At 41.8% G+C, this 27,241-nt stretch overlaps 1 protein-coding gene across 9 annotated transcripts in view; it reads right to left on the bottom strand.

Annotated features, from left to right (window-relative positions):
* LOC119650787 (ankyrin repeat and fibronectin type-III domain-containing protein 1) overlaps positions 1–27,241 on the bottom strand; it is a 320,628-nt gene that overhangs the window by 34,395 nt on the left and 258,992 nt on the right. For 6 of the 9 annotated variants that reach the window (XM_038053907.1, XM_038053909.1, XM_038053906.1 and 3 more), the window contains 4 exons: positions 20,370–20,774; positions 19,950–20,028; positions 19,769–19,872; positions 11,190–11,327 (listed from right to left, as the gene is read on the bottom strand). In XM_038053907.1, the coding sequence (XP_037909835.1) occupies positions 11,190–11,327; positions 19,769–19,872; positions 19,950–20,028; positions 20,370–20,774 (726 nt within the window). The remainder of the gene's footprint in view (positions 1–11,189; positions 11,328–19,768; positions 19,873–19,949; positions 20,029–20,369; positions 20,775–27,241) is intronic. The other 3 variants (XM_038053902.1, XM_038053903.1, XM_038053904.1) reach the window with 1 other exon arrangement.

Raw genomic sequence — 27,241 nt, 5'->3', positions numbered from 1 at the left:
TAGCTTGGAGAAAGCTACTCCTTGTCCTTGCTCATTTGTTATCCCCAATTCAACTGCAGTTTTCTATCAACTCATCCGGTCTATGGAAGCTATCACAGTCACTGTCTTGCTGGAAGATTAAACCCTGGATTATTTTAGGACACGTGACCCATGGAAATGAACAGCTTCTGGACCCTCTCATGATACATCTATAGGCGGTCCTCCACGGATCTACGTCCACCTCTGTGCAGAGTTCCTCAAAGCTTTCCCTTTTGGTTTGCTGGATAGCCCGCTTAAGGTTTCTGTACTCTTTCTTATACATGCGCTCTAAACTAAGCATAATTTTGTATAAGGTCTCATGCTTTCCCCTTTGACACTATCAACTGTGTCTTGTTTTTGCTTCATAAGAGACTCTATGTTTGAATTTGACCCCTTTTTTGTAGGATAATTGTTTAGGGATTACAAGGTTATCTCTCAGAAGCAATGAAAATACTTTTCGAATTTACAAAAGAAAACGAATCATCAAATACTTGAATATATTTTCGACTAGGCTAAGGATCCCTTGATTTGCATAAAAATGTTACAGGAATAAAAACATCCTACACTTTATATATGTTTCCGCATTCACATCTTCCTCCTTATCTTGAATTCTCTATGTCCAAAATTTGGATCTCGAACAATGAACCTTATTATTCGCAATTCGATTTCCCTAGTGTTCCGCACAAATCCTGCTTTCCATTCAATGTCATCCTGCCAATTTCAGTTCCGTCGCTGAATAATTTGTTGACTAGAGGCAAAAAGGAGGATATTTTTTCACCATCTGCTCAGCGAGCTGGTGAGGCGATTGATTTGATGTCATTGTTTTTCCTAATCATGCATAATTACGGGCTTTGTCTTCTCTGAGCAGGACCAGTGATGCGAAAAATCTGATAACAATTTTCTCCTATGGAACTGCTTCGCTCACCCGCTCTAATAACAAATGACGGAGAAGTTTGCATCCTTCAGTATTCTGAACGTTGATCTTTTGCAGGAATACTTGTTCATCGCTGACGGCTAGTTCCGAGATGGGTCCAAGAGCGAGGACTTTCTAGAGAGCTTGATTGTTTCTGAATAATAATCGATAGTGTTAGTTTTCCTGGCAATCATCGTCTGTTTTTTAGCATTCACTGGCCAACGACGAAGCAAAACTGAATAAATGAAAATCTAATTCCATTCGTTATTTATTCATTGTACCTGCTCCGTGACCGCATCTCCAGGAGACATTTTTTAATTCAATATCCTGAATATTTCATGGGGAACATATTTTCTATTTTCATCCCGTGTGGAAGATATTGATTTTTTTCTGGATAGTCCCTAAACAAGCGAATCAGAATAATTTCGTGAGAAGTGTCTACTTAAAAAAACGAATTTCACGGAATTAACAGAGGACCAATTCGCAATGTGAAGAGAATGGAATCGAGAGTGACATCAAAGTGGTGGTTTGGAGAGAATGAGTGCTAATCGGTCAATGTCCTGCGGTGAGCGTGTTTTGAAGGGAGATATTTTGAAAGGTGATTTATGACCATTTCAAATGAAGTTTAAACTTTAGCGTTTGGTTCCTCCTACTTACTCATTCTATCCATATGCGGTGTTAGGAAAAATACTCGGAGGTGCTTCTGTGGGAATTGAAACTCACTTTTATAAATGGGCCTTAGAGAAATTCCATGCAAATGGGTTTTTATGGGAAAAGCGAACTTTAGAAGAGACTTTTAAGAAAGCATACATTAGCATATTAAAATTCTGTTGGGAACCCTTTGCAGTTTTTGATGTGTTGAAGTTCAAGCCCAGCCATGTTCCTACATCTATAAACTTAGTGTGTAAAGGGAAATGGGAATCATTTTCATTATTTTACATTTTAAATGGTAATAATGGTCGAGAAAGTACCCTAGTGTACGGAGTAGAGGGGTGAAACCTTGAATTTAGTTAATAGTTAACATTGAGAACTTTTCTGAAAGTAATGATGGCGGAAAGATACTGAGCAAAATGGATACACATATATAGATAGACGAACAAGCTCTAAACATCGAAACTTTCAATAACTTTTGAGTTAAGTACCAGGACAAAAATGCAGAATAGGAAAAATTACGAATGCCATATGAATGATTTTGGTCTTTTGATTTACCTTGTTAAGGATTGAAGTGTCAGACTGCTTATCTGCAATACTTAAAGAGCAGACTAGGAACGGAAAAAAACCCTCCAGTATTACCAAAACTTTAGCCTCTTTAGGATCAAATGGCTGGCCAAATACTAAATTTGTGACCAAATAAAAATGAAAACCCATGGGAAGAGGTTTCATATAACTTTTGTTGTCTTCGAAAGTTTGGTGCAACTACTTCTCTTAGAGTGATGAGAAACTGATGTTTCAACGAGTGGAATCTTGAAAGGCCAATTATCTGCAATCTCATAATTAGAGAAGTATAATCCTAGAACAAAAAAAGGACTATCATGAAGGATTCTTCAAAAACGATTGGACTGGGTTCCGCCTCTAGTTTATTTGTCTTTATCTTAGCTCTTTATTTATTCATAAAGAAATAGTGTACAGTACTTAGGCTGCAAGTTTAATCAGCTACTCATTGATTTGGGGAGCCATTTCTTGCTTAGCATGAACATTCCGAAGTCCTTATAGCAAGATAGATCGAAGCTGCATCGCAAATGCGGGAAAGAAAATTAACTAGTCAAGGGTTGCATCAAGGAACCTCACTGATTACCTTGCATCTACCAAGGTGTCTGGTAAATAGACGCAAATGGAAAAGCTGCAGTGCAGACTTGCTTACACCGAACTATCCAGAAAGTAATAAAGCATCACGAAAGATATTATGTAAAGGTTAAGATCGATTTGATTTACACCAAAATTTACGAATATATTAGATCTAGTTTGTCTGATCATCATAACCCGAAGATTATTGTGGGTGATTTGAACGTGTGGCAAGTAAGATGAGGAAGTATAGAAATAAACGAATAGGCAAGGATTTTACTCGTCCTTTTCACATACCCCTAGCCAATATTGGGAGGCTAGGCTTAGAGAAGTAGGCAAGCAACTTGTTGGTTAAATGTCTACACTGACATGTCAGCAAAAAATACAGACATAGTGATTATTAGACTGTAAACATTACAATTTGCAAGCGATGAATAGAGCAATAACGCAAGCCTGGCAATCAAAATTACTACATAAGGATATATTCCTGGAGATATTGCTGTAGAGTGACAATCTAATTAGAAGAGTTGCCGATAAAGTATTGTAGATAACCTAAGGAATATATCGGGCGAGTCAGTGACGCAGCCTCTGGTCTACATCAAATCTTTAAGAAGGCGGTTAAGGTGGCAATTAAGGCAGCACCAAATATGTTCGTAAACACGTTCACAGCTTACCTAAAAGAAAGTGGCAAATGTAGGTGCTCATTTCATTCCATTGAATAAGCTGTTGAGCGAAATATCATCTATCATCTATCAGACTAATTTGTGTCTTGGATACAGTAAACAACGTTTTTCAGAGGATAATCTATAATTAGCTTTACTCTATAATCGAGCGCAACGGTTGCTTGTTAAATCGACGGTTCGACTTCCGGCAGCCTTTATCACCTTATTGACAGAGCTACGCATGAAATAGACAGGAAAGTTTTAATAAGGAGAACTGTATTATGTAATAGTGACCCTACACATCGGAAATGCATTCATCCCTGCGAGGTGTCATCGAAGCGCCCGTTGCTGCAAAAAAACTCTGGACTACCTTCTGAGGATTACTATGGACTGAACTCGGCACCGAAAACTGTACTGAAAACCAGATGAAGGATCAAAGACCAACGTCATCATGGTAGATGTTTCACCAGCCTTTTGCGATGGGATATTCAGTATGATGATGTCATATGACTACAAGTGCATATTTAGATTGCTATCCTTGGATTTCCAGATGATCTTAAGGTGGCTTTAACATCTAGTCATCTCCATGAAATCTATGCAAGCGAGGCAATCTCAATAGTTAAGTCTTCGCCCCGAAGCTCGGCTAGCATAAAACGGACGAAAAGAGGCGAAAATACACAGTCCATGTCCCTCATAGTGAACCAGTTATCCGGACATAACAATCACTAAAATACCGTGGAGGAACATTCTACTCGAAGGTTACTTTCATCATATTAGCATATATAACAACAACCAACTGCGATTCTGCCCCATGCACAGTCAGGGATGGCTTGCACCACGAGACATCAGATCACTTCTGTAGCATCAGTGGGAGAATCTGCGCTCAACATTCTAGACGGTCGCAAATTACTTCCTATGGTAAGCAACAAGGGAGTGAAAACAAAAAGTTTGAGCGAATGAGATCTATGCATGTTTACCTGGTAAATAGTACAGAAGCATGCCAAGAATGAACGATCGATTTAGGCGGATGGACTAAGCCAAGAAACAGCAAACTGAGCTGCGACATAATGTCATTTTTAAACGGACACGGTTATAGAAAGTGCCTCCACCAACTTAACTTTGACAATATCCCATGCTGGTCTATATGCCTTATATGTAAAGGTGAAGAAGATGCGAAACATGGGCACGTATTATGCACGTCTATGAGGTCTAAGTCCCCTTGTGGAGGTAAAGGTCCATCTGCACAGACCATATACGGAGGGAGTTCGTTTCAACATTACCTTTACATGTTTGTTTCAAAGCGGGCTCTTATCTAGAATGACTCCGGGATATTTCACTTCTTCGAAGAGTTGAAGGGGTTTATCTCTCATCGCTGGAAAGCGAACACCATTCATTTTCCTCCTTTTGATAAATAATACCATTTCAAATTCAAATTTTTTTCTATATTTTACTGTATTTTGGATGCAGCTGAGATTCTTTGAAAAAAATCTGAACGTCCCATCATGGTCCATCCTTACCCAATGATAAAAGGTTGGTATCAAATTATATAGCAAAAAATTTAAAAAGGAAAAGTCTGACAATGATTTGGAAAATTCGAAGTTAAATTAGAAAGTTTAGGAATTAGTATGGAAGATTTTGAATTTGGTTTGGAAAATGTTGGATTGAATTTATATTTCTTCACAGCCACGTGATCTGTACAAACCTGGGCGTTTGCCAATACACGCCCAGGTTTGTACCAGGTTTGTGTTTTACAGTTTGTACAGTAGTGAGTCGATCATCGTTTTTGGGTAGCGTTCGACACCTACTTCACACATAGCAATCATTGCATTAGAAGATCATAGATACACTTAAGTAAAGTTTCATCGACACCATGCGGTCCGGTCGCATTACCAAGTTTTTGGAAAAGCGCATAGTCAAAGGCTCTTTCAATGTTCACGAACACTTCCATTGCGTACTCGCCTTTCCGAGTTGCGTCCTCTACCTTTCAAATCAAAAAGAGAGTTGATTTTTATTAACTGGACAAAACACGCTAGAAAAATATCACACCCCCCTTTCTGCATTGCTGGATAGGCGCCATCCATGCCAGGTGTTTTAAAGTATTCAAAGGACATTTTATAAGATTTCGCTTTTGTATTGGTAGCCACCGTTCTCTCCCTCCCACTTCTGTCATCTGTTCTCCTGGATGGTGTATTGTGTCGAAACAGACACAACAAATGAGTTCGTGAAAATTCTATTCGGTCATGTCCAACTTGGCCAACTCATCCTTTTCAATGTACAGCCTTGAAGCCTTTCTTTCGTGTTCCAATTTCTAACACTATGATCTAAATGAGCCTCGTTGGTTTAGAAGTCTTCTTGTTAATTTCTTGAGTTTTTGAAGTTCTGGATTCCACCTGGGAATCGTTCTTCTGCGTTTGCCACTGTTAATAGGGCAAGTCTCTTCCAGGCACTATAAAAGTCTGCGATTCAAAATTTCCAATCGATCTTGTATCACCAAAGGAGTATTTAGTTGCTCAGGGATCGAATTACTTCTCTGTATTAAAGTCTCTAATCAACTCTAACAACTTTGAAATGCTGTAAGGATGCAATCTATGTTCGCTGTCATCAGACCAGCTGAAGTAATAAAATCAAATCGATTCTCTTGAGGATTGCAACAAATTCGTTGAGCATTCGCATCACAACCTATTAAGACCACTTGATTCTGCATACATTACCAGAGCTTTTAGCTCCTGCCTTGGCAGAGGAAACAAAGAATTACACAATTAAGTAGAGGCAATTATGATGTTTCTCATCTTCCCGTTAACCTCGTATTTTCAGATGACCACAACTTGGTGCTGGGAACAGAATTGTCTCAACATGGTTGCCTGTAACGATTATGACATCAGAACGCATGCTCTCGGTCTTCAAGATTTGTTATCGAAGGAGATCCTAGCCCTCTTTACTGATTCAGTGCCGCAAATTTTGTTAAACTTAACGCATGGCTCTTGTAGCAGAAATATATAAGGGCAGTCCTGCAACCTTGCCAGCTTTGCTGCTGGTAGATAGGAAGAGGCCTTGGGATACTGCAAGTTAATTTGACTAATTTGTTGTTGTTTTTTTGACATAAGTGTGATCTGGTGGGACCCTTCAAAATTCGTAATTCAGCCGTGACTTGATTGCTTAAATTCGCAATAATGGATTCGACAGGCTACGCCAACACGATAAAGTAATATCCGAGGGAGGCTAAACAAGGGAAATAAAGGAAATTTAACGGAATGGTAAACGACCAAAAGGTCGGCCGAAACAACGGTGGCTTGGTACGCTGGATGGGGATTTAAAAGCCTCGAGATTGCATCCAGATCATGCATTTGATAAAATAAAATAGCGAAGTCGACCCCGCTTGTGAATGGGACAAAGGCTGAAGAAAAAGAAGAAGGTAAATAAAAGTCTTGCGTAAGTTCACGATCTATGACAGAATAACTTAAGTCTTTTGTAACAGAAAACCATCCACCGGTAAATCAAATAGATTCTGCGTCGGTAATGTTTATGATGTGAGTCTGTTGTAACATTTGGAATCATTCAAGAGAATGGTGCAGTTCCCGATGACTTTTGGCCCACATGGTCGAATTTCAGGTTCCTTTGACCAGCATTAAAAATGTTATTAGTATTAAGCAATTTGTTCTAACATAGCTTCACAACTCGCAGAACGATCGTTTTTCCGCAAGACTCTTTCACTTTTTGAACTTCCTTTTTTCCGCGTGAGATAATGAATCATAAACAAGGGATAGACAATATTACATCCCCATTAAATGCACAAACCTGGAGCGAATCAAAGTACTGGTTAGAGGTTTGCGGCATTAGCTGCTTGATGTGGGTTTGACTTTATTTTTACGGGAGTAAAGACATGAGAGGTGGAAACGTGACAAAACTCTTGCAACGCCGTAGGTAGGGTAGCTATCGGTAGCAGCTCGGAGGTGCCCAATTAGCGCTATGGTGCGCCGTTTTGATGACGCAAACTCCTATGCCCATGATAGCCGTGAGAGTAATAAGGGAGCAGAGTCTAGCCGATTCAGATTTTCAGGGCGAACCCGAAGCATTCACGAAGGGTAGGTAGCGCCTCCTCCACCATGCAACTAGAAATCTCAATGAGGTTCCGAAAGGATTGTTAACCTAGCGCGCGCAGCATGGCTCCAGCTAGAAGTGGGCAATTGCAAACGAACTACCTGAGAGTGTTTCCTCCTCTCCGCAGTTTCTGCAACGGCAATTGTAAAATATGCCGGTTTGGCGGCATGGTCCCCTATAGACCAGTGTCCCGTGCAGACCGGCTTAATCCTACGTATTTGAATACGTCTGGCATCTTGTTATGGACGGACCAAATTCTCTTTGACTTTGCGCAGATGGTGAGCCGTCGCTATCTGAAGTCAGCGGTTGTTAACAAGTGCGAGTAGATTTCACCGGTGGCAGTTACCAATAGAACGCCGACTGCGCCTACTGAGGGACTGGCTATCCTCGCATCCACTTCGCAGACCATCTTTAATCCGTCGTTGAAGAATAATGTGTCATAACCTTGCAACGTCGGTCGCTTAGTCAGTTCTCCAATTTTGCCGTGGTTGGAAAGCCTACCGCAAAGTTGCGTGTGCCGTAGTCTGTTGGGAATGCCTAAAGTTCCTGTTTTCCTCGTTTTTCGTTTACGGTGGCCGGAGGGCTTCACTATCCAACATCCGGACTCACGTAGTCAGAAAGCACTGCACATTATAGCGTATTTTACTTGGAGGTCCCGGGGGAAGAGATGTAGGAGTACATTGAGGGCATTTGTCGAGCAGAAATGCAGATCCCCAGTAGCACCTACACACGAGGTTCTTTTAATCCTATTAAGCTTTGTTCTATAGTACTTTTTTCTTAGCGCATGTCATCACACAATAGAACCATATGTTAGGATGGGGTGCACCACGGCTGTGTGCACCTCAAGAATCATCCTCGGTTGAAGAACTCGTTTCCTTACAAAGATCCTCTTGCAGGAGTACAAGGCTATAAACGCCTTCTGAACCTTTAGTTCTATGTTTAATCACCAATTTAATTAAGGATTCAAGATCACATCTAGGTACCTTACATTGAAGTTAGAAACCAATCTTTATTTGTTTAGCGGTGAGACGTGGAATTCGGGTACTATCCAATGCGTAAGACACCTCTCCAACCCTATTTTGGTTAGGGCTTCCTTGATGGATTTAGTACTAACGTTGTTAAATGTTCCCTCAATATTCAAGACACCGTAGACTATGATCAGTCGGCGATCGGAAATTTTCGAAATAGTAATTCTAGTGAGGTGTCCGGATGGCTGATTGGTGGGTGGTTGGGTGGTTAAAGCGCTAGGCTTTCGCACGGAAGGCGACGGTTCAAATCTCACTGGTGGCAGTGGGATTTGTATCTTGACTGGATGTCAAATACCTGAACACATACCGTAGTTCTGTAATGTACCGTTATGGTCTTGAATAAAGTGTTTGGACACACTTCAAGGCCTAGATTCAATTGGATTGTTGTGCCAACGATTATTATTATTATAATTCTAGTGAAAATTTAGATGTCAGCTGTCAGAAAAAGGTTACTTTTAATGTGCTTTCTAATGACATTAATCTTCTGTATTCAAAGGAAGAGATGAAAAGTGAGTACCTTCTTGTTAATTATTCCACTATCCTATGAACTTGGCAAGAGAGTCATAAATTAAGGAATAGCTCCATTTCCTGTCCCACATGTTGGTTACAAGGCTAACTCCGAAATGTTATTTATATAAAATGGGGATATTTCGGAGGTGTCTCCTTTATCATATACTCAAGCTCAAGAAATTTAACCCAATATAGATCTATTTGGGTTCAAGAACTTTGAGCTTAAGGTATGAAATATTCTGTAGTTCTGCTTTACACAGTAGCATCCTATATAATATTTTGGAATCGCAGGGAATACCCGATATAGTAGAATAATTGGATTGTCCACTTTAGCTTAATATTGTTATTAAAGGACTAACTGAAGCAATCTTCTATTGCAATTACGAAGTTGACCTATTGGTACTTTGTTAATATTAGTGATTTTCGTATTAAACTTTCCAATTTCACTGCTTGTACTATGCGTTTGCAAATTAAATTTTTTTATCGTTATATGGACACAAGAAGGGTTTCTATTTTCTTTTCCAAAATGAAAAGAAAAATATTAACAGTATTTATCTGAAAAGATCTAGGGAAAATCTATGTTATTAGCACCAGGTTTTAAGGGTAAAGGTCATATTTTTTTATTTAGGCAGTCTCTGGGAACAGAGCTTATCATCCTTAGATTTTGTACTATTTGAATCTCCTTTCTTGCGAGCAATTTTAATCAAAACTTTCAGGTCCACATTTGGAGAAAATAAATCCATACGTACGTTTTCGCAAGTGAGGACAATTCCAATGAATCATCATCATCAACGGCGCAACAACCGGTATCCGGTCTAGGCCTGCCTTCATAAGGAACTCCATACATCCCGGTTTTGCGCTGAGGTCCACCAATTCGATATCCCTAAAAGCTGTCTGGCGTCCTGGCTTACGCCATCGCTCCATCTTAGGCAGGGGCTGCCTCGTCTTCTTTTTCTACCATAGATATTGCCCTTATAGACTTTCCGGGCTGGATCATCCGCATCCATTTGGATTAAGGGACCCGTCCATCGCAACCTGACGGTCATGGTATCGCTCATAGATTTCGTCGTTATGTAGGATATGGAATCGTCCATCCTCATATAGGGGAGGATTCTTCTCTCGAACATGGCCAAGAGTTCGCAATTTTTCTTGCTAAGAACCCAAGTTTTCAAGGAATACAAGAGGATTCACAACATCATTGTCTTGTACAGTAAGAGCTTTGGCGCTATGGTGAGACGTTTCGAGCGGAACAGCTTTTGTAAGCTGAAATAGGGTTTGTTGGCTGACAACAACCGTGCGCGGATTTCATCATCGTAGTTGTTATCGGTTGTGATTTTCGACCCTAGATACGAGAAATTGTCAACGGTCTCAAAGTTGTACTCTTCTATCCTTATTCTTCCTGTTTGACCAGTGCGGTTTGATGTTGTTGGTTGGTTGGTCTTCGGTGCTGACGTTGCCACCATATATTTTGTCTTGCCATCATTGATGTGCAGCCCAAGATCTCGCGCCAATCCAGGCCTGCTCGATCTGGATGAAGGCAGTTTGTACGTCTCGGGTGGTTCTTCCCATGATGTCGATATCGTCAGCGTAGGTCAGTAGTTGGGTGGACTTAAAGAGGATCGTACCTCTTGCATTTACCTCAGCATCACGAATCACTTTCTCGAGGGCCAGGTTAAAGGGAACGCATGATAGGGCATCCCCTTGTCGTAGACCGTTGTTGATTTCGAATGGTCTTGAGAGTGATCCTCCTGCTTTTATCTCGTCTCGCACATTGGTCAGGGTCAGCCTAGTCAGTCTTATTAGTTTCGTCGGGATACCGAATTCTCTCCTAATTTCAAGGTGAAACAACTATACTACAGCAAACTACGTGGCAGACTGTATTAATTTTAAGTTGTTAAACTTTTTAACTTCATACCACACTCGGCTGCACCCACCCCTAGAGTCTGGCAAAATTTTACAACCCTCTGCCAAGCTTCCTGCTCTCAGAAGTAATCTGAAAACCTCATACTCGTAAACTTTCCACTTTAATTCGAGGAAGACTCCACTCTATCGAGTCTCTCGCCTGATTCCTGAACAATTGTGGAAATATTTCTCAGGCGGACTGTCGCCAACCCCAGAGAGTCTCGCATTCAAAGGAAAGTATAAAAGCTATCAAATTTAATCAAGGACAATACTTACCAATTATACTAGAAAACGAAGCTCTTGTACTAAATGGTGGTTGAGACATTTCATCTGCAGTACTTAAGTCGTGGATCCGGTTCTCGGCATCATGCAGAAGACCATTTAGATGATTACCAAGGGAGTCGGCTGATTTGACTGCAAAAGAGAAAAGGATTTTTTCATTATCTAAAAATATAAAAAGACTCAAAAGACGAAGAAAAAATATATTAACTTCTTATAACCAATCGCTCCTGTTTATGCTCAATATTCACATCATATTATTTATTATTTACATGGATACCATCCTAATTTCAGATTATTATGAATAAAAATGTATCTCGGTAATCAATTCGACTTGATTGAAAGAAGATTATACATATGCCTCCCTTTCCTTTTTGCTCCTTTCTAAGATAGCGACTTATAAGCTTATCGTCAGAAGACAAGGTAAAAGGACATGTTCAGCATTCCGATGCGATAAATCGCTTCCTTGGCATCCAAATAGCTTTTTTCAATATAGCCAGTGCCCGGCCACATATCCAAAATAGGCCAGCTAGGTGCCGTAGGATCTCTTAGTCATGACACAGAACTAAATCCCAATCTATATAATAACGTGTCTGATATCAATCTTTGCAAGACACATCCATCTTTTCTACATCGATTTCAAAACGTGTTATCATCCATCAAATTCAATGGCCTTTGGGAGTTTGGGGGATGCCCGTGCCTGTGGGCTCCCGGCTCCCTTTGTCTAAAGCTGTGTCTGTTCCAGCGATGCTCCTTGGGGATGTGCGTACATGCCTGTACGTGTAAGACATGACTAAAGTGAAATTGAATGAAATAAGTCTGAAACGTAATCTTTGTCGAAGTTAATTTGTTTCAAAATGATAGGAATTTGACCAGAATGAGAATGGAAGGCAATTTTCGGATTCGAGCACAAGAACAGCGGGGGATGACTGAATGAGTCTATTGATGCGGACAATTCCAGATTACATCAATTTCAGCCAGGATTGAAATCGACACGACGAATTCACATACACTTTAGCGCGGGGTAGGTGAGGGAATGGAGGCGATTGGAACGTGGTTGTCGGATTTTATAGATGGGTGAATGGGCACGGGATTGGAAAAAAGGAAATTGCTATAAACTTTTTTTAGGTGAAAGTTTCATGAACTTTTCCAAGTGGAGTGGAACTTTTGAACTCTAGGAAATATGGAGGTAATTATGAAACTTATATTTTTCAATGACTGTTTAGAGGATGAAGGTTTGAAATTTTGAAATGCAATTGATAAAGTTAACCACTTTTCAGGGAAGATTGAGTGTCGAAGTTTGGAAAGTTAAAAAATGGTGAAAGGTAATTATTTTTAAATTATGTTCATTCTTTTGAATTTTCTAGGTCATGGTGTGAGGAGAGGGAGGATACTAAGTTATTTTTCGAACTAGTGACACAAGGATTCCGTCTAAAGTTAGTATGGCTATTGGATATCCATAAGTGGGCTCCCCAACTGTGCCTACGCCATATTTACGCCAGGTTTATGATGGTTCCTGAATATGTGGCCCCAAGATGTTAGATTGTCTTGGGAATTGGACACCGGGAGTTCACTTCCCGCCTCCTCTCCTTAATTAATTAAGTGGTGACATTTTCATATTCTTTCCAATCCTATATTCTGACGTATCTCTTTACTAAAGACTATGTTAAGCTAGAAAAGTTGGAAGTTTCGGTTGAAGTAATGGGATTGATATTGGCGCACGGCACGCCAGCCTCTCGATTCGCTTGCCAACAAAAAATTGAGTGTGACGATAACTCACTAAACTGAAACAAAATCTCATTAAAAACTTGGGTTGTGTTAATGCTTTATGCTTAATAAAGGAGTGAACAGACGGCATATAAAATGAGCACATCATAAGCTAATCTTGATACATGAAGCTATATTTGCGTTGCAAGAGATGCGCTTGACAGGGAGCAGTTTTCCGGAGAAGACCCACTGCACCATATATTATAGCGGCCATTCGGTAAACCATGTGCTCAAAGTAGGTTTCTTAGTCAGTCAAAAAATGGAATGATTGTATGCTTTGAAAACATGCATGAACGGCACTCCCCCTTTGCGAGGCAAATTTAGGAATATAAGCCTCATTAACGTTCATTCCCTTACAGAAGGGACCGCAGAGTCGGAAAAGGATACCTTCTACGAGACAGTAGAACGAACCCTCGAAGCCTGCCCCAGGTATTGATATCAAAATCATACTTGGAGATTTTAACAGCCAAGTAGGGATGGAGCTTGCATTCAGGCAATACGTTGGCTCCCACATGAAATGTCGCATGAAATGGTTGTTTTTTTTTTTGCGTGTGAATGCGTTTACGCACAGAGTGTTGGACTCCCGCAACAGCACGCTAACGGACTACCAACTAAACACCTCCCTGTCATCAGAGAACTAGTCTGGAATCGTTTGACACATTACTTCGAGCTAGCCCTCCCGCTCTCCCGGCTTTGGGAGCCTTCAAGTCAGGGAATTCCTTTCACCAATGGGAGGGGAGGGGAGGAAGGGAGTTGTTGTTAGTTCAGGGAACCCCTTACCGTCCGATCCCTCCGCCGGTGGAGTTTAATTTTCTTCGTAGTAAGAAGAGCCCGAACATAATGCGCAATACGGCTGCCAGCGCTCTTCAGCATCTCTCTGACAATGTTGTCTGGAGAGAGCTCCCTTGTGTCTGCATAAAGCTGCTGGCGGAGGCCGTCCCACCTCTCGCAAGAGAAAAAAGTGTGTTCAGCGTCATCCGCCACTCTATTGCAGAACACACAATCAGGAGATCGCGCCTTCCCAATGCTGTGCAGGTAAGACTGAAAACCTCCATGCCCACTTAGAAGTTGGGTAAGGAAGTAAGCAATCTCACGGTGCTTTCTGTTCAACCATGGGTCTAACTTGTCGATGAGCCGCGCAGTCCACTTGCCCCTTGGCTCATTTTGCCAAGAAAGTTGCCACTCGCTAAGGGTGCGTTGACGTTCTTCACGGGCAACCACTTCTTTTAAGTTTTCGCCCTTACGGCGATAAATAGCTTTGCGCTCCTTGGCAAGGAGGGTAACGGGGATCACTCCCGCAATCACAATCACAGCCGGTTCGGAGACGGTGCGATAAGCAGACTCCACTCGCAAAGCTCCCCGTCTCTGCACTTGAACGAGGCGTTTACGATGCACCTCCTTGTCAAGGGCATCAGCTCATACCTCCGCACCATAGAGAAGGACGGACTGCGTTGCTCCCATGAGGAGACGTCTCCTAGTTGATATAGATCCCCCGACATTCGCCATTAGCCGACTCGAGGCCGCGACTCCAGCTGCAGCCCTGTCCGCTGCTGCTTTGATTTGCTCGAAGAAGCTCATCTTCGAGTCGAGCATTAAACCAATGTATTTAATCGCTGGTTTTGACTCTATAGTCAACTCGCCGATCGATATGGGATGCAAGGTCGGGATTCTTCTTCTGGTCAGGATGACTACTTCGGTTTTTTCCAGCGCAAGGTTGAAACCGTCAGCAGTCATCCATCCGCTTACCCGTCGCATCAATATGCCAAGTCTGCTTTGCGCCTGTTCAACAGTGCGTCCGGCAACAAGTGCCGCAACGTCGTCTGCATAACCGACCAGGCGCGACTCTTCGGGCATATCGAGTCTCAGCAGACTATCGTAGGAAGCGTTCCAGAGGTCCGGTCCTAGGATGGATCCCTGTGCTACTCCCGACGTGATTTCCATCCTCCTCTGGCCCTCTAGCGTTTCATAGAGCAGGGAGCGGTCTTTCAGATAATCCCTCAATATTCGCAAGAGATAGCTTGGCACGTGAAAGGAGTTCTTTAATGTGCCTAGCATATCTGTCCATCTTACGGAATTGAAGGCATTTCTGACATCAAGCGTTATGAGGAGCACTATCCGTCGAGATCGGCGGCTGTGTGCCCCGGCTCGATTAAATGCATTTACGACCCCCATAACAGCATCGACTGTAGATTTCCCTGTTCTAAACCCGAACTGTCTTGCGGATAAGTCCCCGAGTACGGATCGCTTCAGCGAGTCTACCCCTGATGAGCTTCTCGAGCACTTTTCCGGCCGTGTCAAGCATACACAGCGGTCGGTATGCAGATGGGAGCACCGGGTCTCCTTTACCCTTACTGATCAACGCGAGTCTGGCCACTTTCCAGCGACAAGGAAAAATGCCCTCCTTCAAGCACGCGTTGAACACTTCAAGCAGCAATTTTGGCCGTTGGCGGAACACCAGTTTGTAAACTTCCGCCGGGATGCCATCAGGACCTGGCGCCTTCCTGTTTTTCATAGTGAGAACCTTCTTCTTCGAGCTCTCTCATTGTGAAAAGGGAGCAATCCACGGATATCGGATGCTTATCTCGTGGTCGAATAACAATACCACCTCGAATCCTCCCTGACGATCAGGTGAGAGTAAACATTGAAGCCATCCATAACAGAGTCCTCTTTCATACCTACATATAAGGGGAAATGGATGCCACGATAAGCGCAGCTAACAGACGTCCTGGAGTTGAAGCACCAAGAAAGGATCTTCACAATCACCAACCACCAAAATGAATATAAGCTAGCAAGAGAATGGAAGAATGCTGCATACAGGGCAATACTGCACTCTCAGAGAACGTGGGCATGTGCAGAGACCTATTATGAACTTTTTCGTGTGGCGAAGGGAGTTCCCAGACACAAAACAGACGCCCGGGAGAACCAGCAAGTCTGTGAACTGGAAAAGAACGGGGGCAACCACTCCAGGCTTGGCAGTTTTAATAACAAGTCAGCAGGAGGAAGCCTTATATATCTATTCAACAACCAAAATATCAGCGAGTTGGAGGTCCCGTCAACTGAAGACGACAGGCAGAAGCTGCTACTATTAAGCATGGAGAAATAATCTGTGCAATCCATCGACTTAAAAATAATAAATTGCCAGGAGCCGATGGAATTACAGCAATTAAATGCTGTTTTCAGACAATATCACCGCGTCACAACTATCGGGCAGAATTATACATTGTCCATCTAATGGTTAATATGGCTATACAAAGCACAAACGCAACAACGTGTAAAGAAGTATTTTTATTTTTAGCATCTGGAGAGTCATTGACTTTAGGGCAGCAGTAAATGGGTAGAAATTTCTTCCAATCCATTTTTAGAGGAAGGAAGTGTCCGTTTGGCTTAGTAGTTAGAGCGTTAGGCTGTAGTAGCAGAAGATCGCGGTACAAATCTCACTGGTGGCACAGTGCCCCTTTTTTTAATTTTTTTGGAATCATTTCGTATTGTTTTGCTGTTTCTTCGCCGCCACATATTGACCAAACAAAACAGAAATGGACCGAGGATGGACCCTTGAGGTACTCCCGATGAGGAAAAAATTGGAGAAGTATCTCTTCTCCATTTTTTCCCTATTGAAGAAGACACGATTTAATCTACCATCTAAGTAAGATCTTAATCAGGAGAGAATACTTGCTGGAAAACCATACGATTGGAGTTTGTTAAGAAGCAGGGAGTGGTCAATGGAATCGAAAGCTTTGGAGAAGTCGGTTTAAGTGGTATGGACGTCGCCTCTTGTATTTAGAGACTTCGCAACAAAGTTAGTGAATTCCAACAAATTGGTCAGGGTCAGGCGACCGTGTTGAAATCCATGTTGCTCTTTCACAATGAGGTGAAGAGACGAAAGGCAGTCTTTTAAGTATCTTTAAACAATTTTGGAGAATGAGGAAAGAATGACCTATATGTGTAAGGGTATAATACAAGCTTCCTTCTATATACCCAGAAAAACACCTTCGGGCAAGCTCTTGTTATCGATAATAGTAAGGGGAAGAGAGATGTTCTGTTTACATTTTTTAGGAAGAGATTCGGAATACCCAAGTCCCAAGGCACTGATGAAATCTCAAGGACTTGTTAGCACTGATGAAGAATACAAGTGGTTCCCGAAGTATCAGAATTTGCAAGATCAATAAATACTACTGGCGAATAGAAAAAAGCAAGTCTTAATTATTTCAAATAATTTAATCACTAGAAACACCGGGAAAGATTAATGGTTTGAAGTTAAAACGGAGGAGAAATGATCCCGAAATAGATCGCAAGATGATAAAGAGGAATAAGAAGTATGATCATCCAATTTTATATTAACTGCGAGAGAATAGCGCGAAGAGCGTAAATTGCGAAGGTTTGACCAGAAGAGTTTGAAATCCTGCCGCTCGAGTGAATATTTGGAATGTGCATTTTTGATCAAAATTTTCGCAGGCGAACGTAGAGTTATAAAGTTTGCCCGGTGTTCGCCAAGCCAGCTAAGCGCAAAGAGGTTAAATTATCAGGATGGATGGGAAAACCAGGGGAATCTGACCATTCAATGGAAGGAAAATTGAAGTCCCTACAGAGGATGAGAGGTAAATCAGGATATTTGCCAAACAGGACATTCGTACGTACGTCGAGAAATTCCTCGATATGATAGGCTAGACACGAACAAGACTTTGCCTTAAAAGCTTCACTTATCATGTGAAGCTGCAGTGATCGCGGCTTCGCGACGGGAGCGGAATCTCATTCGCCCCTTTCTGAATTAATTTGCTCAAATAATGCATTTCATAATGTGCTATTCCTCTAATGTTCGCCGCAGATTGCACATTATTGAATGCATTCGAGCGAATTAATTTTGATAGAGGGGAATGATTTGCCGCATCCGCAGGCGCACACGTATGTTGCTGCAACATGAACTCAACAGAGTTCAAGGTGAACGTAGCGGCATGGGGAGCGGTTCTTGGTTGAACAGCTGCACTGGCCGATGGGATAACGAGGGAGTTTTTGATTGGCAGCGGAGATGGCCGGAAGACAGGAGGTGACAAAGTTTTTTGGGCGGGAGCATTCGGAGAGGAAGAGAGTTTTGATTTGGCATGGGAAACAGCTGTAAAGACGAGAAGGAGATTCGAAAAATTTTCGCGGGGAGCAGCTGGTCAAGCGGATCTTTTCCGACGGATACAGAGGCAGGAGGGTAAAAGGAAACGTTGGAGCAGAGGAAGTTGCGGATGGTTTTAAAGGCACCGATAGAGTTGTTATCCACGTGAACCCACGTAAACCTGGAAGGACTCGAATTGATTGGTTCAACACCAATGCTGGTATCATTCGTGATTTGACTTCTGCCATTGTGAACAATTGTTCAAAGCCTTCAATCGTGATTATTACAAATCCTGTGAACTCGTGTGTATCAATTGCCGCAGAAGTTCTAAAATCCAAAGAAAATAAATATCCCCGTTCTCTCTCCGGTGTTTCAATTTTGGATATTGTCCTTGCTGGAAAATTTATTTCAGATTCATGTAAAGTTGATGTCAATACCGTTGTTATTTTGGTAATCGGTGGACATTCTGGTGTTACAATTATTCCGATGATATCACAATGCGCACCAAAAGTGTCGTTTTCGCAGCTCGATCTTGAGAAAATCCCAGTGCGCAGCATTGAAGCAACCGCGAACTGTAGAAGGGGTTCTTTCATTGAAAAGAAAAATGAAGTAGTAAATTGTATAATTCTGAAATTCATATTGTAACGTTTTAAATATTTTTTTTGGCCACTACCAGAAACATCATCATCATATATACACACCACGCCGAGCTCGGAGTGATCCCATGTGTAAGTGTTAATTTTTCTTTTGCTTGGATTTCATTTCTTTTTCTTTTTTTCCTTTTTTTCTTTTCATTTGTATATATTATTATTTTCAATTTTCTTTTATTTCTATATATTTGTTTTTTTTTTCTGTTGGAGTGGATCAATATGTAATGAATTTTGAATAACTTTTATTGATTTAAGGACTTCCTCCTTGACCCCGCAAAACCTTTACTAGGGACATCCTCTGAAATAATGGCCTGAGGATGTCAAGGAAGGGAGGCAACCTCAGGGGCCGCGCCTCATGATCGGGGTTGTGATCCGTCGTGGATCTTCCCTCTCGATCGCGGCACTCGGGTCCGGAAATTCACGGCTCCACGCGTGCGGTCGAGCCGTTTTTTTTATTTTTCAGTCTTAGCTCGCGTCCTGTTTTTTTTCGTTAGGCCGTCGCGAATTCCTTCGTTTTGTTGTCTATTTTGAAATCCGGTGCAGATCCACACATCGGAATAGACACGTTAATTTTGTATTAATGATACGTCGTGAGGGATCAAAGCGCTCAAAGGACCCCACCCCCCCCCCCAACTTTCCCGAGCCGGGCTAGTACAGAGGCATGTACGAACGTGTCGACCTTTGACCACTTTGATGGAGCTTCAGCCTTTGCGGGCGGACCTTCACGGTAAATTTCGACAACTTTTTAGGTTTCTGGGATAGCTCTTCCCTCTAGGTCGTTCTCGGCCACTTAAGATGATCGTCCTCCTATTTCCTTTAAACTCATTACAAAACTTCGAATTTTTCCCGACCCTTTTAGCACACTGGAGTTGCAATCATTTTTCTCTATTTTTCAGATATGGAAAGCGCTATTGCACCTTTGACGTCCTATTGATTAATAGTCTAGACTAGTGATTCCTGTTTTTCAACTGGAAATGAGGCAATCTTTGGCAGGACGTGAAATCATGACTGGCAAGTTTAGCTATTACGGTTCCATCACAAATAACAAACTAACAACTTACACTGACTTCCTTCGGTGGCACCATGTTGCAGAAGCATTTTCGTCATGGAGCGGTTATTGCTAAGAACGGCAACGTCGAGGGGAGATAGACCATCGCTATTTAAACTGAAAGCAAGATATATATGTATGTTTAGCATAGCCAACGAGATATAAGATTGAAGATTAACTGGTACATCACTTACCTATTTACATCTACATCTGTCGATTCTAAGATAGTCCGAGCTTTATCCAAATGTCCGTGTTCCACAGCCGAAAAGAGAGCTATCGAATACCAAGCAGGGAAATATTGATAAATCAATTTCTAATTGATTCTTAATAGAATTAATTTTATGACGATCTAAGCTGCATCGTGAATTTATTACTTATGTATATATGCACATGCGTGATGGATCGACAAAGTAGCAGCGACAGAAGCAGTGCCAGCTTTATTATGCAAATTAAATATTTTATCATTTTTACACTCGATGCAAATCAGACCCCAGCGATTCTAAGCAAGCAAGTTAATGATTTATTGGGGAATGATATCAAAACAGAAATGAAGATATAATTATTCAATTTGATTCGCAAAAGTTCTTAGGACTGGGTTACCTCTCTGGACCTACCATGCAAATGAATGTTAATTTGGGTGAGTTTGTCGAGCTGGGCTTGGGCCAGCTTTAATTGTTTCTTAGTCATTTTGTTGTTGTTATTGTTGTTGGTAATCTGATCGATATGGTCACTATGACTGAAAACGTTGTTGTTGCTATTCGCGGATAATAATATACGCGGCTTCGTAATATGGCGGCCTTGTCGTGATGGAGGATGGGGAACCAAAAATTCCATTTCTGATAGTCCAGATTTTCGAGTTGGCGAAAATCTAAATTTTAACGATTCCGATGGTGATGGTGATGGCGGTGTCGAAACAAACGCAGCATTGGTCTCTCCTCGTAGATCGGGCGAACAGGGATATGAATTTGGATCGAACGATTGCTGATGATATGATCGTGTCAAGTCGGGTAAAGTAATTTCTAGATAGTGGGACGGAAATAAAAGATAAAAAAACGAAAAGATAAAACTAAATCAAATCGCAGAACTGAAGGTAATAATAAATGATTCAATAAGGGATCGAATAATCGCAAATGAAAAGAAAAATAATTCTGGGGAAAGTCGAAGTCGTTGTTTCAATTTGTACATCACTCAGATTACAAATAAACAAGTCGGGAAAACGGAAGCTGGACGCTCCAGGTATGAAAGGTTTTGTGTATTTTTGAGGGAACATTTGTCCCATTTGTACGTAGCACGTAATATATGCATATATTATGTGAGAGTATCCACTTTCGGGTGATATTGACATTCATAGTCTTGAATTTGTAAAGAAACCACAATTTTGACCTATTATAACTTTGTTACTAGTAGTGCGATTTCCACCAAACTGGGTACGATCATACTCTATGTTTCATTTGATACCTCACGTGACTATATTTGGCGAAAAAAAAATTTACACACCCCTTTTTCATGTATGGGGACCCCCTCTTAAATTCGACATAAAATGATGTAACTCACTGTATGCGTGAGCGTTCACAGTTTCCACCTTTTCACCAAATTTGGTGTCAATCGCTATACCTGTCTCCGAGAAAAGTGCGTGTGACGGACAGAAAGACAGCAGCACAGACAGACAGAGCCACGGAGAAGATTACCGAAAATAAAGCCCCAGGTTTAGACGGCATTCCGAATAAAGCACTGACAGTGGCCGTCGAAACAGTTCCAAGGCAGCTCGCTTAAACTTTTACGACGTGTCTCATAGATGGAATTTTCCCGGAAGAGTGGAGGAAACAGAAGATTGTGCTAATCCCGAGGCCAAATAAATCTTTGGGTGATCCCTCGTCTTATAGATCTATATGCCTGCTAAACGGCATCGGCAAACTATTCGAACGGGTCATCTACAATAGGCTTGTACCAATCACAGAAAAGGAGGATGGTCGGCAGCCAGTTCGGTTTCCGAAAGGCAAGATCTACTGTCAATGCGATGAGCACGGTGACGGAAATTGCGGAAAAAGTAACGGAGTTACTCTCGACGTGAAGAATGGCTTCAATACCGCAAAATGGAGTAAAATAATTGCGACTTTAGTCAAATTGGGTGCTCCTTAATACCTGGTGCACATAGTCATGGAATTTCTTCGGGAGAGGATATTGTGTTACGATTTGGACGGTGGACCTAAGACGTGTACAACAATCTGCGGGGTTCCGCAAGGATCAGTCCTCGGTCCTCTCCTGTGGATAATAACGGATGAGGGAATTTTAAAGTTGGAACTGTCCAAAGCAGTGACAATCATTCGCTTCGCAGACGACATCGGAGTGACTATCGAGGAAATTTTTGAAATCAGGTCTTGGCTAGAGGAAGCTGGTCTGACACTCAAAGAGGATAAAACCGAGCGAAGGAAGCATAAAATCGAGCGAAGGAAGCAAACGTCGATAAAGGTCAGGGTTGGTGAATACATCATACAATCGCAGCCAACGATTAAACACCTAGGAGTCATGGTTGACCAAAGACTGAAATTCAAATCCCCCAAATGGCTACATTGTTGGCAAAAATATTACCAAACATAGATGGTCCTAGGCAAGCAGCAAATAGAAGAACAATTGCACCCCCATACCGATTGAGTGCGATTCACCTAAAGGACGATGGACACACAGGATTATTCCAGATATCTCTAAATGGATCAAGCGAAGGCACGGTGAGGTTAGTTACTACCTAATTCAATTCGTAAGCGGACATGGAGGGTACCGTGCATACCTTTATCGCTTCGGGGGCACGGTTGACACCCGAGAATATTGTGGGCCACATGCTAGCCTCTGAAACATCTTGGAGGGCGGAGGAAAAATAATGAAGACGATCCACAGCTTCGGAGGAAAGCTCAAATAACGCCAGGAGCCGCAGTTCGTAACTGATCCTGCCCCGCGACGTAGTACCGAAGTGGCAGTCCCGCGGGGTAAGCGAAGGAGAAGGGGGTGGTTTTAGTGAGTAAAAGTCTAACATAACCATATGGCAGGAGCCACCGGTAGGTTTTGGACCTTTCCACCTTGCAACTCATAAAAAAAAAACGACAGACAGACAGTAAACCGATTTTAATAAGGTTTTGCTTTACACAAAACCTTAAAAAATTAAATTCGTAGTCAGCTCCGCGAAATTCGGACATTTCAGACAGGGTCATGAGTTGGGGAGCAAATAAGCATCATTATAAAAATATTTACTTAACAGATTCATTTGGAGGCAAAGGTTAAATTTTTAAGGGGAAGATGTGGAGGGTGAAAGTCTCCTCTTTAATTTTCAAGGTGTGGTGTCTCAAATTGTTTTTTTTACATCATCCTGAATTTTCAACTACGAGAAGAAAAAGTTTCCTCTCTGTAACTTCATTGAAGAAATAAAAGTTACGGTGCTCCAAAAAGGGCTATTTTGATGTGATATTGATAGGGTTTAAAGTTCAATCGCATCCTCGGATTGGGTGAGGAGGATAAATAAGCGGCTAGACTACTCTATCCAATTTCGGTGAAAAATCGCGGTAGACCCCTTCAAAAATTATAGTGACTCGAAGGAAAGTATTTTGATATCATCATGGTAAGGTTTTGACTTTCCAACCATATCCTCGAAGGAGACGGGGTGGGCATGATATATGGCTGGTCGCCCTCATTAACAATTTTTTAATAGGCAATACAATTATTAAGTATTTGGTCAACTTCACTTTTATTTTTTACGATTTAACTATTCAAATTAACGATTGAAAGTACTCTTGACTTATAAATAACAAAATTTATAGTAATTTAGATGATCATTGAAGTCTATAATAACGGTTTCAGATAAATAGAACTTAACTAAAAGTAATTGCTACTTTTATTTATTATACATCGTATGTAAAATATAACCATGATTAGATCCAATATGTTCGGTTCGCAAAATTGCACCAGACTTTCCAATAAAGAGATGGGTAGGCTTTAAATTACTATCAAAGGATAACTCAAGAATGACCTCCTTTGCAGAAATTTGTTGGTATCTAGGTTCGGGGTTGTTGAAATATAGCATATTCAAGTACAGCAGTTTATAGGCAAATGGCGAAATTTCGAACTTATAGTCCCAATGTAGTTGTTAATAGTACAAATGAGGTCTTGTTCGGATTTAATGATTTTCAGGTACCGTACCGTAGTACCTACTCAAATCATTCTCATTCTCATTCTCTTCAAGTTGTCATGAATTTGTGGAGCTGGCAATTAAGTTAGAAGCGAGTTGATTGACATATTTAATTAAAGCGAAGATAACACATCATCTTCAAAAAGCCTGACAATATATAGTGCCTAAAATTCATGTCTACAAGTAGTTGTGGAAACAATACTTCCGTGTTAGCATAGTGTGATTCCATAGGTGTAGCTCATACGTTTGAGTGGCGTAACATAATATTAAAGGAGACAACTAATCAAAAACTAATCAACATGAACAACGTGAGCTCTATCAGAGAGTAAAATGTCTTCATTCACTGTATGGTCCACTGTTGCTGGTAGTCAACAGAGCCTATTTCAGCATACAAAAGCTGTTCCACACGAAACGTCTCACCTAGGGAGAAAGCTCCTACTGTATAAGACAATGACCTCGCAATCCTTGTGTATTCTTCGGAGGATTCTTATCCAATAAAATTGGTAGCTTTTAGCGGTGTTCAACAATAAAATCGTTTAAAAATTTGTTGACCGCTTATAGAGTCACACTTTTCTTCTAACTTAAAAAGCAGCCGAGAATAGCTTAGCCAAGAAAGTGAAGAGCTATTAGGATAGGCGGACGACACTAAAGGACTACCTTAAGGTGGGGGCTTAGGACGGAAAAAAATTGCTAAACTAGGGATAACCTGTAGGTTAGTGGTAATTAAACACTGAGTTAAGTTGTGATCACTGTTCACATTGGTTCATACCAAGGCTGAGGAGAAGGGATCTTCTGAAATGTCTGCGGCCAAACCAAAGCGGGTTCCGAGATTACGATAGTGTTACCTCCATACTATTATAGTCTGCCGGATTGATGTTTTAAGAGGAAACCCCACTTATTCTTCAGAATTCCATCGTACGCCAAGTTTGCATTGGTTCGGTAGATGTATGTTATAAAGTGTCATGCCACAATTTTGCCGAGGATAGCAGGCACGATTAGCTCCTCCTTCAACAATGTGCCAGAGGGTGCACAACCTAAAAAGCTTTACCGAACTGCGATAATAAAAGAAGCCTTCCTGAACGCTGGGAGAAAAAGATAGGCCGGTGATTTTTCTGATTATGGCTTTCCCCTAAATTAATATTAACACGATTTACAAGCAAACGGAGTGCCAACTCCTCGACAGGTTTAAAACCGCCAAATTACAAGTGTGTTACGGGATCAATACAGCCGAGGAATCCTACAAATGAATTATAATGAAATTAGGGCACGATGATGTACTGAATGGCTGTGTTGATACCTTTTATCGCGGGCTAGTAAGAACCTATCATGGTTCAACTCCCTTGTATGACAGATCTCGTCGGTAAGCCCTAGGTATTATTACACGCACAGATTTTATGAGAGACATCTCTAGATGCGACATTTCGAAATTTATTGACCGATTAGGCGGTGCACAAGCTTACAATAAGTGCCCGCAGGAAGGAAGCTGACCTCATAATGTGCTAAAAAGGGGAAAACTCTATTTTCCAATTCGGATGTGGCATAACAAAGGATTGAACAGGGGCATAAGATCGGTTAAATGATCAAATACACGTTTTTACAAGGAAAGGTCCTGAAGTAACTTATAAGTTAAAGAAGGTCCTAGTACAGGAACAAAGCCCTCAATGGGAAACTAATGTCTACAGGATGCTCGGAAGGTTCTGGTGGGCATGCTATTGATTCCACATGGGTTAGGATGAAATAGCCCGGCAAGTCTATAAAAGAAATATGTTAAAAAAAGAAAACGTGGCAGACGCTGCCCCAGATGGAACAATGGCATAGGCCAGGATGCTACACAGCTTGTATAGATATCGAATTGGATGGAACCCGAATGTCAGGATTTCCTTAATAAGGCAGGCCTAGACCGGGTACCGGTTGTTGCGCCGCTGATGATGATGAGTATGACGTCTGCTCCTTTGGAGAAAGTTTTCAGCTTGGGTAAGAAAACCACCTTGGGCTCGCCCCCAACGACTGATCTTCGCGCTCGAGGACCTTATTGTGGCTGCGCCGGCCTTCTGGTACGTGGGTGTAGATTTCGAGTTTTTTACGGGCAGAGGCAATTTCAACTTGGCACTGGCCTCCCACAACAGTGTGCTGTAATGTCCTTCAAAGGTGTTGCATCAGACTACCGTGTAAACCGATCAATGATCGTGAGGCAATGCGTGCAGATGTGAGAGTCTCGCGAGGGGCCTACAATGTCGAGACGTATTGTGTTGACGTAGGGAATACACCTACTTCGTTCTTAAGATGCTTAGTGACCTTACACTTCCCGGACGCGATGCACTCGCTGGCCAGAGTATTAACATTCATTGACGGCTAGAAATACTTGTTAGCGGATACCCGCTTCATTGTCTGAATGCTAGGGTGCGTAAGATCGTTTGAAATACTTCCATATGTAAAGTCACCGGAATATAAGGCCTAGGTCCCCTTCGGAACGGGAACAATCATTTCTGGTGGATTTAAAGGTAATTATATGAAAGCACCCGGGATCGGTCTTCATGGATTACGGATGGGTGGCGCTACCAACCCGGGAAGGTGCTTGGTTTTTAGCGAGAAACCGAGGAGTACGAATACCAGGGTATCCGAACTAGCTTAAAACAGACTAGTTGTTACCTGGAGGTAGTCTTTATCACCAACCGTACGAAAAGCAATTCGGGATCATCTAAAAATCGATGGTTCGATGGTTCAGGCCGAGTTTGGCGGTAAATTTGAATTATAATAAGAAGAATGAAGTGAGGGTCGGCTCAGATTTATCATAGATGGTAGTTACAATCAAGGGAGCGAAATTCAGTCGCAGGCTACTTGTGGCTAGAGGATATTGATCCAACCTTTTATATGCGGTACCGGTTTCGACAGAAACATTGGGAAAATAGTGAAAAAAAAAGGAGATGGAAATCATGGTGGTGGCATCTGGGTCAAGTAACGCTATGGGCATGTGGAAAATAAGCCTTCCAGGAAATAATGGAAATAATAGTGGATGGCGCAAGCTTTCGAAGGGGACATATTCCTCGCGGCGCGCAATCCTGACTTATTCCTAGTTGATGCGGTCAAAGAAAAACTCACCCAAATCACCGAATGGGTGATGGAACCATGTTGCTATGCGCAAGAGGCGACTGCTCCCCAGTAGGCAACCTTAATAATGGTGGAACAAAGAAATCGGAAGTTTGCAAGCCGCCTGTTCCTGGGCAATGACGTTTCACCAGAGATTTAGTGGAAAGCCTGGTCGTAACGATCGAGAAGAGATACACAGACAACTGCGGTGCCGCTTAAAAGAGA

This window comes from Hermetia illucens, chromosome 3, assembly GCF_905115235.1.
Source record: "Hermetia illucens chromosome 3, iHerIll2.2.curated.20191125, whole genome shotgun sequence".
Taxonomy (NCBI): Eukaryota; Metazoa; Arthropoda; class Insecta; order Diptera; family Stratiomyidae; genus Hermetia; species Hermetia illucens.
This window is presented reverse-complemented; position numbering and strand designations above follow the sequence as displayed.